General features: G+C 38.6%; 1 protein-coding gene across 18 annotated transcripts in view; it reads right to left on the reverse strand.

The window, feature by feature from the left end:
* LOC101173164 (neural cell adhesion molecule 1) overlaps nt 1-16,513 on the reverse strand; it is a 309,611-nt gene that overhangs the window by 38,917 nt on the left and 254,181 nt on the right. For 10 of the 18 annotated variants that reach the window (XM_023962560.1, XM_023962559.1, XM_023962562.1 and 7 more), the window contains 3 exons: nt 16,168-16,264; nt 14,286-14,453; nt 7,026-7,151 (listed from right to left, as the gene is read on the reverse strand). In XM_023962560.1, coding sequence (XP_023818328.1) covers nt 7,026-7,151; nt 14,286-14,453; nt 16,168-16,264 — 391 coding nt within the window. Of the gene's footprint in view, nt 1-759; nt 808-2,285; nt 2,301-7,025; nt 7,152-14,285; nt 14,454-16,167; nt 16,265-16,513 lie in introns of all 18 variants that reach the window. The other 8 variants (XM_023962556.1, XM_023962555.1, XM_023962554.1 and 5 more) reach the window with 2 other exon arrangements.

A 16,513-nucleotide genomic window follows, 5' to 3' on the forward strand; every position in this document is an offset into this window, starting at 1 on the left:
TTTACACAGTATTTAGAATATTTGGAAATTAATCGGTTCATTTTTTAGCAACTAACTAGCTGACTAACTAACGAACTATGTGGATTTTCTTTATTTTCTTTGAAATGTTTAGAGTCAAATCAATTCATAAATAAATAACCTGACAAGGCATGATATCCATCCATCCATCCATCCATCCATCCATCCATCCATCCATCCAAAAAAGATGGTGATAATACAAACGTGCAGGATTTATCATCTGGTACTCAAGTAGAACTGTCATAACAAAGTCAATCCATTAGATGCTAGAACTTCACGTCAGATTTGGTCAAAACAAGTGAAGCGTATGGTGGAATATGGATTCATTAGTTTGCTGTAAACCAGCCGCCTTCACACATACAGGTTTACCTATCACTTCTACCCCACCAAACCCCTCTGACATTTCCTCACATCACACCAAACACCAAAAACTCTTTAGTCACACGTGTGCACTTGGATTTTAGTCACAGTTAATTGTGCCACACACAACTCCACACTCATAACCCACATGTTTGGACAAATATTATGAACAAAGTTTGGGTCCCCCCCCCAACACATTTAGCAGAGCTAATAAAGCATGTGAGTTACATGTTTATAATAATAATATTATAATATTGAAAGTATGACACTTTTAATGAGCTACACCAGGAACAAACATCTACACTAATTGTGAGGCCAAGCGAGTACAACAGATGCGAGTGAGGACATACACAAAGCACACTGCTGAACTGGCATACTCACTAAGGGGCAAAATGGTGGCAGCAATAGAGGGCAGAGTCTCTGAGGAAACTGAAAGATGGCGGAAAAGAGGAACAAGAGCCTTTTGAGTTACACTAAGTACAAAATCAGTCAGGAAGCGTCCAGTCGAGCTGGGATGTTTTCAGTTTTTGCATCAGCGTAAAATGCATGAATGAACAACGGGCATGTAGTATTTTTCAAAGGCTTGCTATTACTTATGCATTGAATTGTCCATTTCTATCTTTTAAATTCAGTTTAGTCAGCTTTTTAAACCTGGTTTTGCTTTATTTGCTTGTATTTTGTCTGGCTGTGTTTTTCTGCACCATCCTTTGAAGGCAAATGTCAGAAAAATCTTTACACAATCAGAAGATTATTTTTAATTATTTTTTAGCATAGTAAGTCAGCTGATTGTGTGTAAAGCAACAGCATGCTATGATATTGCAGAAAAGCATCCGCAATTTAGATTTTTTCTGCCTAACATAAATGTAATGTAGTGGAGAAAAACATTCTAAATATATCTTTCAAAGAACAATTTTACAAATTTTTAAAAATAAATTAAAAGAATATAATTAAAAATAATCCCCACAATGACTGGTTTAAATTACCAGCTATGCAAAATTAAGGTAAAATCCAAAATTTTGTCATTAACTCATTTTTTCTCTGCCTCCACCAGTAGGGGGAGCCACAGCCACCTTCAGCAACTCTCACCCCTCCAAAAACCCAATGTAACCCTTGTGCTATCCTAGACACTTTAACATTGGGAGTTGGGTCATCTAGACCCACTAGACAGTGTGTTAAACCTTTTTTCTTCAATGATTTGTGATCTTCACTGGTGTCCATGGATTACATGAAATCTTTCCACCTTTATCCACCTTTGTCATGGTAGGAATAACACGTCAATGTAAGGGTGGGGTCATCTAAGATAGCACAAGGGTTAAAAGGTGCTTATAAACTTACTGCGTACTTCTTTCAAGGGAAATAAGTACTTTTATTCATGTTTCAGTAGTTTTTATGCTCATCACCACAACAAGTTATTAATTCTCCTTCCTTGTCATGATTTATTCTTGTTTATTGATGAAATAATACCATCTTTTAAATGTTAGTTTGTAATATAAGTCTCATAAATATATTATACTGCTCAAGTTTTTAATCAAGTGTCGAGTAAATAAAACACAATTAAAATCCCATTGAAAAAGTGTATCTCATTATTTTGTTTTGGATTAATATGCTTGAAATGACAAGTTATTTATCGTTTTTGAACAGAATACTTTTTTTTTTACACTTTATGGGACAAAAAATGCTTTTTTAAAATCATCTCAGAACAGAAAATAATCTAAATGTAAAGATACATATTTTTATACAGCTTGGTGATCATTTTCATTCATCTTTTTCTTTATTAAACAGAAAAGCTTCATCAAGAATCTGCTCAAAGATGTATAAATGATAAAGCAAAACTGCAAAAACTCAAATAAAAAGTGATAAAGGCAGAGAAAAAACAAAGCAGAAAGACATGGAAAAGAAAAACTTACTTGTAAAGGAATACTCTGAGGAGTCCAACAGAACAGATGGAAAAATCATGGAAGAAAACAACAACACAAAAGACAAAAAACAACAACAAAGGCAATGAAAATGATGAAGCAATAAAAGGACACACTCTGTCCTTCACAGAATATACGCATTGCCTCCCTGAGAATCTGGTCTTTGTAATTGGTTGTATGTCAATGTGAAATAAACTACTTTAAGTATATTTTTACACGTGATTTACAGCAAAACTAGTAAATCTTTAGTAAGATGCAGCAACTTTTTTTCAGGACAATAAATATTACATTTCAAGTTGCATCATTTGATCTTAAAAACGTTTTATTTGAGGTTTTAGCTCTATTGAAACAATTTTATATGTTTCCTACTGTACAAATTATTTAAGCAGAATTTTTTATTTGTGAACGGTGAGGGGTTTTGTTTCAAGGAAAAAAAATATGCTTGGTTTTCAGAAACTATAAAGTTGTGTTTGAGTTATAACAGTATAAATGCATATAACAACAGGTATTGGGTTCCTGGATTTTTTTACTCAAGAAAATCTGCTGCAGAATCTGACTTGACACAGGATGTATTTTATTTTGAAAATAAAAAACAAAAAAACGTGTCGGTCAAAAGTAAAAACACTGTTCTATAAAGAAAATTACAATAATTCAAGGATTGTAAATATTTGAAAGCTTCATTATATAAATGAAAGACTTAATGGTCGCACAAACATAAATAAAGAGAAGTTTTCTAACGGTGACTTTGGAACACTCGCTGGGTTTTGGTCAGTGAAAAACTGGACCAAATAGCTCTTTTAGCAATAGGTTGCAGACCACTGGTCTAAAAAAAGGGATAACTAGGCTGTTGTTGCACTTCAAATTTTTAATACATTTTGTGAAAAATGTATAAATAGCCTTACTTTTAAGAAGTAAAACTCTGTTTTGTCGATTGATACGTGCTTAAGTTAAGACATGGTACTTTTTAAAGATTAAATTTAGTGTTAACCCTAGAGGCCAAATTTGGCCTTCGTTTTCTTTTTTAATAGATTTTTTAAAATGTTTTTGATTTTAATCTTTGGCTCCTGATAATTGCTGCTTCCTAAAATGAACGAACAAAAACTAATATGTTTGATTCGTCTTAAAAGCCCTGCAGAAAATTGTTCTCGGGTTCTCCAGGGTTTAAAGAGCAGGACATCGTAATTTATTTTTAAAATGTTCTTAGCAAGATAAATTCTACTAGTGCCAGTGGATTATATATTTCGAATCTTTTTTTGAGTAAAGACTATATAGCTCTAAAATTCAGATAAATCTGCCTAATTGCATTCACTTTAGTTTTTTAAATAACTTAATGATTTCACCAGTACACTGAATTAAATACCAAAACCCTGTTTTTTGTCTGTGATAAGCGGGAAATGTAATTCAGCTGACGTATACAATCAGAACAAACTTCTGAATCGGTCCCTTTTCAGAAGTGATTTGAGAAGCAAAACTTAAATTAAAACTAAAGAGACATTTATTCTGTTTAACTGAGGTTGTGTGAAGCACTTTTGGATAGTCAGCATTGCACAGCTTTTGCATCATGCATTTCCATGTCCACATCAGAGTCTTTTTTGCAGCGTGCTGCTGCAACACTAACCGTGTCTGATGGAGGACTAGAGCTGAATACTGTCGAGAATGTCGCTATTTCACACATACTTGGATACAGTTTGATATGGAGGAATGCTTTTAATGGTTACAGTAATGACATGTAATGCAATGTACTGCAATACTCAACAACATTTTCTAAATGTAATAATTGCACTGACAAGACAGCTTGCCGTGCATCACAGTGAAAGTTTTTACTTTTAAAAGAAAAAAAGTGCCTTAAGCTTTACCTTTGGAATAAATAAATGACTTTATGGTCAAGTGTTCATGGTGTTCAGGACTACTTACTGGACTTGCTTCTTTCAGACTCGCAGCAACCTCCTCAAAGCTAAAGTGGAGGCCCCACAGGCCAAAGCTTCTTGGATTGCAATAATAATTTCAGTATCTAAGTTATCCTACAGCTACAGAGAATGGCAGTTAAAGAAATGTTAGGGTTTTCTAAAGTGCAAAAACAAAATTACGTCTAAATGTCCCTGTTCTCAGTAGATTTATAATAAAAACTCCCTGGCTTCTGACTTTTTTTTCCAAATGAATTATCCATTAGCGCAAAACACAACCTCTTTAAAAAAAACAAAAAAACACATCTATTTAATTTAAAACATATAAATAAACCAGGAGGGACTGAGGACATCTCTTAAGTTTTAGTGAATTGGTATTAATGAAGGGGATGCTGAGGATGAATTCTTCTACAGGATCATTAGGGTAATGAAAAGCACAGGTAAAAACAACCATTGAGCATAAATGAGAGCTAGACTGAGTGACCCCTCCCCCATGGCGTTCCAAACAGGAAGTAGTTTTTAACATGTTCTTCCTATCCACATTTTTTTTCATTATATATTTTCTGCAGTGCAAGTTATCAAAGTCATAAACTGGCAAATAAGATCCCTCTATAAAATTTTGTAGTCTCATATCCAATGTTCGAAACTTTTGACAGATTTTTTGTAGTGACAGTGCAATACAAACAATGACTGACACTGACTTGGACTAATCGCAGCTCAAATATGGTCACATATCCCAAAATGCCACTGCAAGGCAACCTAAATGCACGTTTTTCAACAAATTCGGCAGGAGGCGGCAGTAAGATTTTTACACGCCACTCGGCGGTCATGGAGGTTTTAAGAAAAAGTTACAATTTTGCGGCAACTGGAGGATTCCTTTTACATTGGTCAGTGGCCCCTCGGGCACATTTGGAGGTTGCGCGGTGGTAGACCAGTGACAGGCGGGTGGCAGAAAAGCAGCAACACGCTAATTGACTGAAATGAGGGTCTCCAAATTTCCACTGATGATTGGGCCATTTTGGACTGCCACCCCCTATCCCCGCGCTGTCGTCCCCCTGCCACCATCTCCATCCATCCATCCATCCATCCATCCATCCATCCATCCATCCATCCATCCACCCACCCATCCATCCATCCATCCATCTTCCTCCTCTTATCCGGGACCGGGTTGCGGGGGCAGCAGTCTAAGCGGAGATGATCAGACTTCCCTCGCCCCAGACACTTCCTCCAACTTCTCTGGGGGGACCCCGAGGTATTCCCAGGCCAGCCGAGAGACATAGTCCACCCAGTGGGACTGCCCCCAACTGATTGTTGAAAATTGTACAGTAGCAGCTCAGGCACTGTTGACATGGGCCATGGGCCCCTGTGTTGACCAGACATCAATCTGGAGATCCTGGCCACTGTGGGTCCAGCAATAAATTCTGCTGTGGTTGGACCCCTTGGATCTTATTTTTCTTGGGCGCTGGGGCTTTGCCCTCGTTGGGTTTCTTGGAGGGTATGTGTACCGCTTTTTATAAACCCCCAGGCACTTAATTTGGACGGTTGCCGTCTGCAGATATTTAAACATCGTCCATTCAGAACTGCTGCCGACCGGCGATCTGGCTGCCTCCACCCTGTGGCCGCCCGATTTCATAATGACGTCTTTACTGTTTGACTTACGGACGTCTGCTGTCTACATTCATGGCCATGCCAATACATTTTCAAAAAGTGGGCGGGAATCTAAAATCTTGATGATTCTGCCAATACCTCCCAATCACACGGTGGCAGTTGTATTTGTGACCATAGTATTACTACCAGCGATCATATCGTAAAATACTGGCGACTGAATTGACTTTATTTCCCTGAAGCCGTAAGTAAGCCATTTTCTATGGATGACGTCACACTCAGTCTACTTCTCACATACAGTCAATGGAGACGACCCTAAAGGCCTCAGAAACAGACTGTCAGGTGGTTGCCTGTTAAAAGCTGCTGGGAGCAGGGGAAGATAGATTTCATAAGGAGCTGTTTTTTTATTCTATCATTTGTGTTTCTCTTTTAGTGAAAAAGCATTATCCATCGCCTCACCGCACATAGAGTGGACGTTCCCATCTTCTTCCACTAAGTGTCAATATGTCTGGATGTTAGGTTGTAACACCAGACGAAACTGCAATCTGTGTCCTTTGACAGTAACAAGAGTGTCAAGTGTATCCAAAGCTGGCCAAAAAAAATTGAAGTTTAACCTCTTTAAAGTGACTTTGCTCCATTTCCTGAGAAACACCGAAAAAATAACGTTTTCCTGCATTTCATCATGCACTGCCATTACCATCACAAAGTACGAAAAATCATCAGCAGGACCTGACCCATGGCTGCAGTAGGAAAAATGTATTCTGTCAATGATCTATAAATACTGAGCTGACATGTCCTCACACTGAAGTGTAAATTAGCTTTCAGAATGTACAGGTTCCTTCTACAAAACCTCAACTAAATCACCTGTGCTAAAAAGAAAAAAAAAACAGACTTCTGAAAAACATGACAATTTCTGCCTTTTCTATCCAAAACCAAGAACACAAAATCAATCCCTAGTAGAGGGTACAGGTTGGCTAAACATTAGGTGGGTGAATTCTGACACATTAGTTGCATTACTGCTTGAGTCTGTCTTGCCTGGATGGGAAAAAAAAACTATACAGTGGAGCTTGGCGCCAGAAGAGAGGAGTGTAAGGTGGGAAGCATCTGGGCTCAGCTAGAAGCAAGCAGGCGGTGAAGTGAGCTACAGCTTTCGCTTGAAAGCACTGGGGTCAGGGGAGCGCTTCTTCAAAGCAAAGACACTAGAAGCGAGAGGGGTACTTACGGACTGGCTTGGTCTTGAAAAAGCTGGCAGCACTGCTCTCCCCTTCGCCTTTGCCGTTGATGGCGGACATCTTGACCTCGTAGGTGGTCTCTGGTTTCAAGCCAGTGACAAGAATCTTTGTCTTGCCTGTTGAGGAAAAATAAGTTATTTCATTAAATGTTTTTGAGAGGAAAGTTTGAAGAAAACAGGCAGACTACCAATGAAGCATTTATAAAGTTTATAACAGTGCTGTGGAATTCCTCGGTGTCCGTTTATGAAGGCCCAGTCCGGTAATCTTTATATCTATTCTAAAATCGTATCTTTTAAATAAGATTAAGCCAAAATAAAAATGCCAAAATAAAAAACCTGTGTTGTTTTCTAGGACATAGCTTCTACAGAGCAGCAGGAGTTCATTAGACATTCAATTGTGGGGAAAAACTGTTGGCCCGCCCCCATTTCCCATCATTCCTCTATTTACACGCTCTCCTGCTAGCTTACAGCCCCTCACAACCCCAACCTAACATTTCTGGTGCAAGAAAAATAGTGAGCAGTGTTGGAGCTATCCAGACTGGACGATGAAAACAAAGACGTACTCTATATGGATCTATTTGACTCCAATAATGGAGGGGAGCAGGTAGACTTTGGCTTTTCAAACGGTGGGTTTTTGTCTACTCCTGATCCATCATGATTTGAATTAAGAAATACTCAGAAACACAGTTTTAATATTAAAATATTTTATATATGTGCTTCATCATGAGAAAAATGCTACAAGAACATGTCAAAACACAATTTTGGCTGGAGTGGGCCTTTAAAAACACAAATGATACTTCCATTGGTTTGGATCTAGACACCTTTTTAGGGTTGACTAATGAGAGCACTGAATTATTTAGCACATAAAGGCAACTTCCCTGGATGTCAGTGTGTAGATATAAAGCTCACTGAGAAATACTAGAACATTTTATAATACATTAGGTCAGTGTTTTTCAACCTTTTCTGAGCCACGGCACACTTTAACCTTAAAAAAAATCCCGCGGCACACCAGCATCCAAAAAAAAAAAAAAAAAGGAGAAACTCATAGTCTGTATTGATCTACAGTCCCTCCGCAATCTCACATGCATTTTTGAGATAATTGTTACAGAAAAAGCTGGAAACTGCAGCTGTTTTTTTTTTCTAAAAAATGCAATAAAAGTTAAGTTAGAAGATTTAAAAACAGATTGATGTGTGTTCGTTGTTTCAAGACGTTTAACAACAGATCTCCTTGTGCGCTGTCAATCTCATGACCCAATGCATCATGGGAGATGTAGTGCATAAAACGGCTGGAGATCGGTTTTCGGAGCTTCGTTGTTTTGTTCACTTGTTCCACGGTCTGATACCGGATTCTGTGCAAAGCTACACCGCTAAAGACGAGCTTTAGCTGCTATTTTTGTTAGAACTGAGCGACTTTACGAGCTAAATCGGGACAAGGAAGTGAAGACTTTAACCACGTCTGATTGGTCAGACTGATGACATGTGATTAAGCTCCCCAAGAATGATTGGTGGAGACAGTTAAAGGGACGGGACTTTTCCAAAATACAGCCGAAAGTGCAGCTGAATCGCGGTACTGTACAGTCATTCTTATCAAAATGTCTTTAATAAAATAAAATAAACGTAAAGAAAATGTATTTTACATCTTTTATATTCCTAACTCCTCAGTGTTTTATCAGGGCCTGTTTGGATGAACAGAGAGCTGAAATCCTGGAGATGGGAAATGTTTTTAGATCAGTTAATGAGGACAATTTCCCATGGCACACTTGACCATCTCCCACGGCACACTAGTGTGCCGCGGCACACTGGTTGAAAAACACTGCATTAGGTAACAAAATGGAGACTTGGCACACAGACATTGGAGCGGCTACACGCCATAACTTTATTTTAAACAGATTCACATGGTGGTTACGGCTTGCTCTGTAACTGGTGTTTTTGATCAACTCTGAGGTGAATATTTGAGGCTGAAACCTACTGAGAACTCATTAGTACACAGACAGCTGACCCATTGATTTAAGTAGTGCCATGGTGATAGTTGAGGACAAGTGTCAATAGGCGCCTGGCTTTTTCACCTGAGTTCTTGATAAAAACTCAGGTGACAGATGGTATTGAACAGATGTACTGTTGCTGCAGTTTATATAGACAGATTGATTCTCTTTCTCTCCAAGGATGGTCTCATTAGTAAAGACTTTGCGCAGCAGGTCCTCTAAAGAAATAAAAGTGACCAAGCTTATTGTCAACCACAGCTGGACAGCAATCAAAATATGCAGTTTATTCTTTCTGTACCTCTTATCTCACATGAAATGTGTTTAGTTTGGTAACTCTTTGTTGAGCTTGTCAAAGCCTCTTAGTTTGTTAAGTATTTAATCAAAGCAGACATGTTTTCGATGGTCAGGTTTATGCATCAACCTATTTTGTTTCCAAAAGGTATAACTGGGATCCATGAATACAATTCGTCTCTTTTCTAAAACCAAAACAGACACAAATATAAATGTATATCCATGGTGTAGGTAAGTGGTCTCCAACCTTTTTCAGGCCACAGACCGGTTTGATGTTAGACAATTTTTTTATGAACTGGCCAGTACGAAGCTGAAGCTTCCAGTTTTCCTTAACTTTTGAGAGTTAAGCTTATCTTCATCCTCTGTAAAATATCTGCATCTGCTTTAAACGTTATTTGTACAATAGATTTCGTGTGGGAACTATTGAAATGGGATCTAGATTAACCCTTAAGTTTCAAAGTGGAAGCTAAAAAAATCATACGCCAACTTTAACCTTATAAGGGATGACGGATAAATTTGAAAAAAAAAAAAAAAATCAAACAATTTTTTAATTTAATCCTAATTGTAAATCCACCATTTAAGCAGCATTCTGGTAACATTAGACAGTCTGTAGCTGAATATTATTATTTTTATGAAGATGATTCAAAGACTTTTGATGTGTTGAGAACATTCTGACCAACAGAAGGGTTATCCTCCTCTCTTCTGACTCCTGCTGCCTGTCCCTGCTGTCCCTCACCTTGTGTGGGTTGTGCTGCCTTGCTTCTGGACAGTTTTCCTCCACACCTGAATTACCATCAGCTCATTATCCTCCAGCATATCTACCCTCGTTTACTCTCCACCTGTTGTCAGGTTGTGGTTTGTGCCAGCCTGGTAACACCAGCCATCAGGTGCCCTTTGTTTTCTCAGGGAAAGCCTTGGATTTTTGCCTTTCGGTCCTTGCTCTGTTTAATTGTCTTTGCCCTCCTGTTCCCCAAGATTTCCCAAGAACCCAGCTTGTCTCTCACTCAGTCTTTTACAGCATCAGTTTGTCATTTGGTCTTTCTGGTGTTTTTTGGCTAGTGGGAACTCAAAATACATCAAATTTTTGGGACACAAGTGCAGACACACGGGGCAAAGCGAGACACATTTTTGGAAAGCAGTTCCTACAAAGAAAAGGACTTGATTATAATTGCAAAGGGACCCTGTGGCTTCATGTCCAATTATTTAGTTTTAGGAAAATATATTGAATAAAGGACAGGTTGTAAAACAAGCCGCCATCAGGTGTAAAACTCAAGGCTAGCCATTAGAAGAGACTGTCAGGGCCATCTAAGAAAGAGACCATAGAGAATAAATTTAACCCAAGAAAGATGCATCAGAGGAGCCCGAAGATTTTAGTCACGATGTACTTTCTAATACCCACTCATGCATTTCTTCACTTTTGTCAAAAAAGTGACTCGGCTGATTTCTCACTGTTCGATACAAAAGAAAGTAATTTCATGGGTGAGAGCAAATTTAGGCTCTAAGAAGCACCTAAGGAACATCTTTACATTACTGTGACACCATGTATCGGATTAACTTTTCCCTCTCAGAGTGAATCAAGCATTAGTGACTGTTAGGGGAAACCTTTTGAATTCATCTAGAAAGCATGAGGCTAGATTGATTCGGAGCAGCTCCTTTTAGCACCAACATGAAATTGATGTTGCCGCTAAAATGCTGTGATGAGATCTCCAGCCGGCCTGCAATAATTTGGCCTCACATGTTTATTTTCAGAAACCCAAGCAGGTATCGCACAATCAACTGACTTCAGTGGTTTTCCGGTTGGATACTTTCTGCAGTAACAGAAAATCATTTTGATCTAAACCATCAACCAGGTTGGGTTTTCTTGCAAAAACTTAGATTTGAATAGGAGTGTGAGGACTGAAAAAATTGCTAATTTAAATTCTTGTCTCATACCGGACCGAGATCTGAAGTGTGGGCCATTTAACCTTGATATTTTTTATGGTTATTGATTAAGTCACGATGTGCATCTTAATGAATTCTTGGCGTTTCCAAGTAGAAGCTCGGCTTTAGAAAAACGATCCAAATAAAACTGCGAAAATGGAAAACATTTCTCAAATGCAACACAGCTAAGATCTTGTTCCATTGTTATCTTATTTAAAACACTAATCCGCTTTACTCAATAATTTGATTTTCTTTGTCATACTTGAAAACCAGCACCAAAAAGACTTCCTGTTTGTCGTGCTGGGTCATTTTTAAGTGAATGATCGTAAACATTTGAATTTGAAGCACTATAACAAATCTAAAGTGCATAAACATCAAGTGCTGAAGGACATCAGGTGCTGCCTGTGTATTTGCACACAGCAGTGCAGTCATATTATGATATAGATCCACTCTGATGGGCGTGGTGGCAATACTGCTTTTCAACATGGGATGGCAGCCCTGGTTCACAGTACTGTGAGAGACAATAGCTTTTTTCAAGACACTGCAGAGGCACTTGATGATTTTAATGACAATCTGCTTCTCTTTTGGCACTCAGCAGCTCAGATTTTAGCTACTTTTGTGGAGTAACTTTCCAAAATAAAAAGGAAACGTCCATTCATTCTTTGAAAACAACATCCGAGTGCCTGGATTTTTGAGGAGTGTGGGTGTAGCAGCTAAGAGAGATATTTTTGGTAACATTTACTCTTCACGCATGAGCTCATGTGTTCTGTTTTGTGAATATGTTTGCATGACAGGCAGCCCTTCAACCTTGAGCTGCCAGCTGAGACTGTCAGCTGCTGACTGATACATCCCATGCGCCAGACAAGACGTAAAGCATCCAGATTTGTCAGCACCTCCAACCCTCAGTGGGACAGGGATAATATCTGGGGCCCCGTCTTGTCTGAACTAACTGTCATTTGGGCTATACACTGTGTTCTGCCTCTCCTCCTGACATCAGCCTCTGTCATGTTTTAGATTACCTGCTGTTTCCACGGGAGCAGAAATGCTTTCTGCACACAGGCACTGCAGACCCGAAAATAATAACCACAACAGTAATGATCACATACACCAATGCGGCAGCTTTGAGACTGAAAAGTAAAGTTTCATTTCCTGAAATTTTTTGTTTTCTCTCCAAACTCTAGAAATGAACAATTTTCAATCTAATACTGAGCTGTTCAGTGTAGTATCCAGACTTTTGAACTGGTGTCATTTAAACATCATTTTAATTAATAAAGAACTATAATAACATTTGTGAGTTCTAGTGAAATGATGCTGTAGGATAAAACTAAGCCCCACCAGCTGAGTGCAGTTACAAACAGGGAGGCTGAGACTGCTGCTCAGAGCTGCTACAACATCAGAGAGAGTATTTCAGGAGGGGTTAGACCAGGGGTGGGCAAACTACGGCCCAGGGGCCACATGCAGCCCGTTAAACTACTTAATCTGGCCCATCAAACTAGAATAAAAAATACTGACAATTCTTCTTAATGATTTATTTTCTCAGTAATTCTGGTGTCTCAGATGTTGCACTACAAATAAATTGACCTTTATTTAGGCAGAGAAAATTATTCTGCATTCAGATGTCTAAGTTTGCGTTTTACTTAGAGATATCAACCCATCAGTGAAACTGACACTAATGTGAGAACAAAAACCAAATGTTTCAAATAAAAAATTCAAAAATGTTCTGTTTAAAAAACATATATATTAATTATTTTATTAAAACTAAAGCATGTTTTTATCCAGAATCCATGTTATTTTTTTCTTTCATGAGTTGGAATACCAAACAAAGCTCCTGTCAAATTTTTAAATCTTTAGTGCCCCACGTGTCAAAAAGTTTGCTCACCCTTAAGTTAGACCAAAACAAAAGACTTCCATTTACCTCAAAAGTCTACAAATGGTAGAGACCTTCTCTGTTGTCTAACATGTTTGTTTCATTTTCATTTTCATCCTGTTTTCTGATAAAACAAATTATTACTGTTAATATTATTCCCACAATTGAATCTTAAACAAAAGGCTCATTATATTAGGCACTGAATCATACAAACCCTGAAGATATTGATTATTTTCTCCGTTTTACTATTTTTTTATTTACGTAAATCTTAAAAACTCCCAATTACAGCAACAGCAATTAAACTGCAACAATGACTCTTCACATTTCTGAAGTGTCATTTATGAGTAATTACTCATTATGCTGCGACACTTATTGGTAAGAGACAGCCCTTCCTAGTTAGATATATTTTGCTTAAGTGATGCAAAGGTTACATTGACGAGGAAACATGAGCTTGATGTAAAGAGTGGTAATTATTGTCCTAAAGAATCATTTGTCTTGTCAAAACCAGCTGTGCGGGATTTTGAAAAATATGATTCCATTGAACTCTCACAACTAAAACCACGATGGCGGTTTTAGATGTGACTGAAGCCTGAACAGGGAATGTATGATGGACGTATTTGAGGTATTTGGGAAGTATTCGTAAGGCTAATGTAAGATGCATGAACTTATGATGTATGAGTGACACTGTCACTCCCCTTATTTATAAATACGGACTTCCTGCGGGCAAACAATAGGCGAATGGGACACACGCTTACCCCATTAACAGCACAACTGGGCTCCTTGTGAAATCTGCTGGATTTGGGGGGTTGCAAAATAAAGAAATCCCACCACCTTCCCCTTTATTTACTGTGTAAATGTTTGCTGCAGCCTGTCGCTCACAGCATGAATGTAGAAAAACGGTGCATGAACACTTTCGTTGAGCGGTCCATGACCTTCATATTTCATGCGGGCTGCCACCCTGTACAGGTTTGTCCATTTTTAGCTCGCATCTGCCCGTAACCGCGGTTGTGACAAAGCCATAATTGACACACACAGCGCTAGAGCAGCCTTCATCAATAGATTCCCTTGACATACACAGAAGGTGAAAGTGAAGATGTCTGAATATTTGCGGGTTAGATGTTAAATGCCCACACAAAGGAGAATGACCTGAAAACATGAATCCAAGATAAAATATGTTCCTATATAACTCACCGTCCTCCTTGCTGTACTCCTTACGAGCCCATTCCTCCCCAGGAAAACGCCATTCCACTTTGTATTTGAGAACTGGTACCCCCCCAGTGGAGTCCGGCTCCTCAAACTCCACCATTGCTGTGCTCGAAAACGGTTCTACTTGCTGGATTTCTGGCGCTGATGGCACATCTGCAGCAGGAGGCAGAGAATACGACTTAGTTTCTCCTCTCAAAAACGCAGAAGGGGCAAAAAAGTCAGAACTGCACATTTTTTCCAAACAGTCCATTAGACAGAAGCATGCTCAGATTGCTTTGAATGCCTTCTAAGCAAAGTATTTAGCTACTTTTTTAAAGTGTTTAGAAAACAGCTCAGCTTTTAGTCCAATTTAGTACATATATCTAAATCATCTTTATCACACACTTACATGCATGTTACAAAAAATAATGTCATTCTTCTGTTAGTTTCATTAATGATAAATCAAACTTTTAGCCAAGACAGCTGCTACATTTTCATTTATAGCATGCAGACACATTTACATGGATCCTTTCGACTGAGCTGCTATAGGGGAGAGTAACTCCAGCATACTAATGAGTCATGCAGAAAAACCAGAGGGGAAAAAACCTTCAGGATTCTATTCTACTGCAGCCAAAGGTGTCAGTACGTTTAATGCCACATAAGCATTTAGAGGTTCTGAGCAACAAACCACTTCCAGAGGGTCCAAAGTCATTTTCAGGCGAAATGCCACAAACACCAAATCAATGCAAAAAGAAAGGTAAGTTCTTGTCTTTTGTTGCCAGACTGTAAAATGTTTTTGGCCTTTTTCTTCAGTTCATCCTTCCGTTCTGCTTAAGCCTGGTGTTGCCTTTGGGACTTTTTTGTAAAACAACTTAATGTCACTTTTCATTAGCAGATAGCAAAGCAAAGAAGGACCTCAGTGACTGCATTGTTAATTATCTCAACACAATTAGCACCTTTCTGGTTCCAGATAGGGGGAAGTTGTTGCAAGTTTTTATGGGAATAATTAATTCAACTAAAAAAATGCAAAAAAGGTTTACAAGATTGGGTGGAGGTGTTGCTTGTTTTACTGCGCAGAGTAAAAACAATGTTTTTCTCCTTATTTTGTTTTCTCAGAGTGTAGTGAGCAGATTGCATCCGGGGCGGTTGTCCTTACGAGTGGCTGCAGGTCCTTCTTGTTTTGTTCTGTTCAGTAGCCAAACCACAAGGTGCAGCAGTAGGTTAAGATCCTTTCTATTGTTTATTTGTAGAAGTTGATGATGTCCTGCATCAGAAGAGCAGGCTAAAGCTTCCTGTCGAAGAAACCTGAAGCTGTCCATTTTCTGGACCTCTTCTCCCAGCATGTGTATGACAGCCAGGGGTGTGCATGTGTATTTCCTGAAGCTGGTTATGATTTATATAGTTTTTTAGGTGTTTTAAGTCCAAGTAATTTTGCACAAGAACCTAAACTCCCCGTCTCTGAGCCGACTCATTGTTTATTATCAACACCTACTGCGGTTATGTTGTTTGCACACTTGGCAATAGTGTTTAAAAGGATGGGTTGTGGTGCAATCCAGTGTGAATACAGTGAAATAAAGGAGAGGGTCAATTCCTGAGATTAAGATGAGAACAGGACAAACTTTTCCTGATATTTTGTGGCCTATTGCTTGGAAAGTTCTGATCTGTCTGCCCATCAGTTTTATCATACAAGACTGCTCCAGTTGTTATTCAAGCATTTTTACAATATGTGTATTATTTCACATTGATTTCACTACAGGTTTATCGATTTATCCAATTTCCAAACACCTGGAGGGTAGCTCAGCTGTTTATTTATAGTCATTTTATATAGTTCAGTAATGAAAAAACACAGTAATGTAGCAGGAGAGAGGGTTGTTTTCAAAAGACAAACCTGCTTGGATAAGAATGAACTCCTTGGATTCGGATCCTAAATCATTGGTCGCCGTGCAGTTGTAGTTTCCAAAGTCAATTTGAGATTCAGGTGTAATCTGATGGCCAGAAAACAATAGAGAGCACTGACAATCTTTGATGGTATGTGCAAATGCACCAGCAGAAAAGACAGAAACAGGCTGAATGAGGTGCATCCATTATTAGTATGAAGTCATTATAATTTATTGCTATTTAACATTTGTGGCCTCGTTAACACCACTGATCGTTTGCAGGCTGGTTCCTCTGCAGGTTCAGAAATGTCTACGAGCAAGTCATTACATAATACTTCATTACCACACTGTCAGCCG

This window comes from Oryzias latipes, chromosome 14 (assembly GCF_002234675.1).
Source record: "Oryzias latipes chromosome 14, ASM223467v1".
Classification (NCBI taxonomy): domain Eukaryota; kingdom Metazoa; phylum Chordata; class Actinopteri; order Beloniformes; family Adrianichthyidae; genus Oryzias; species Oryzias latipes.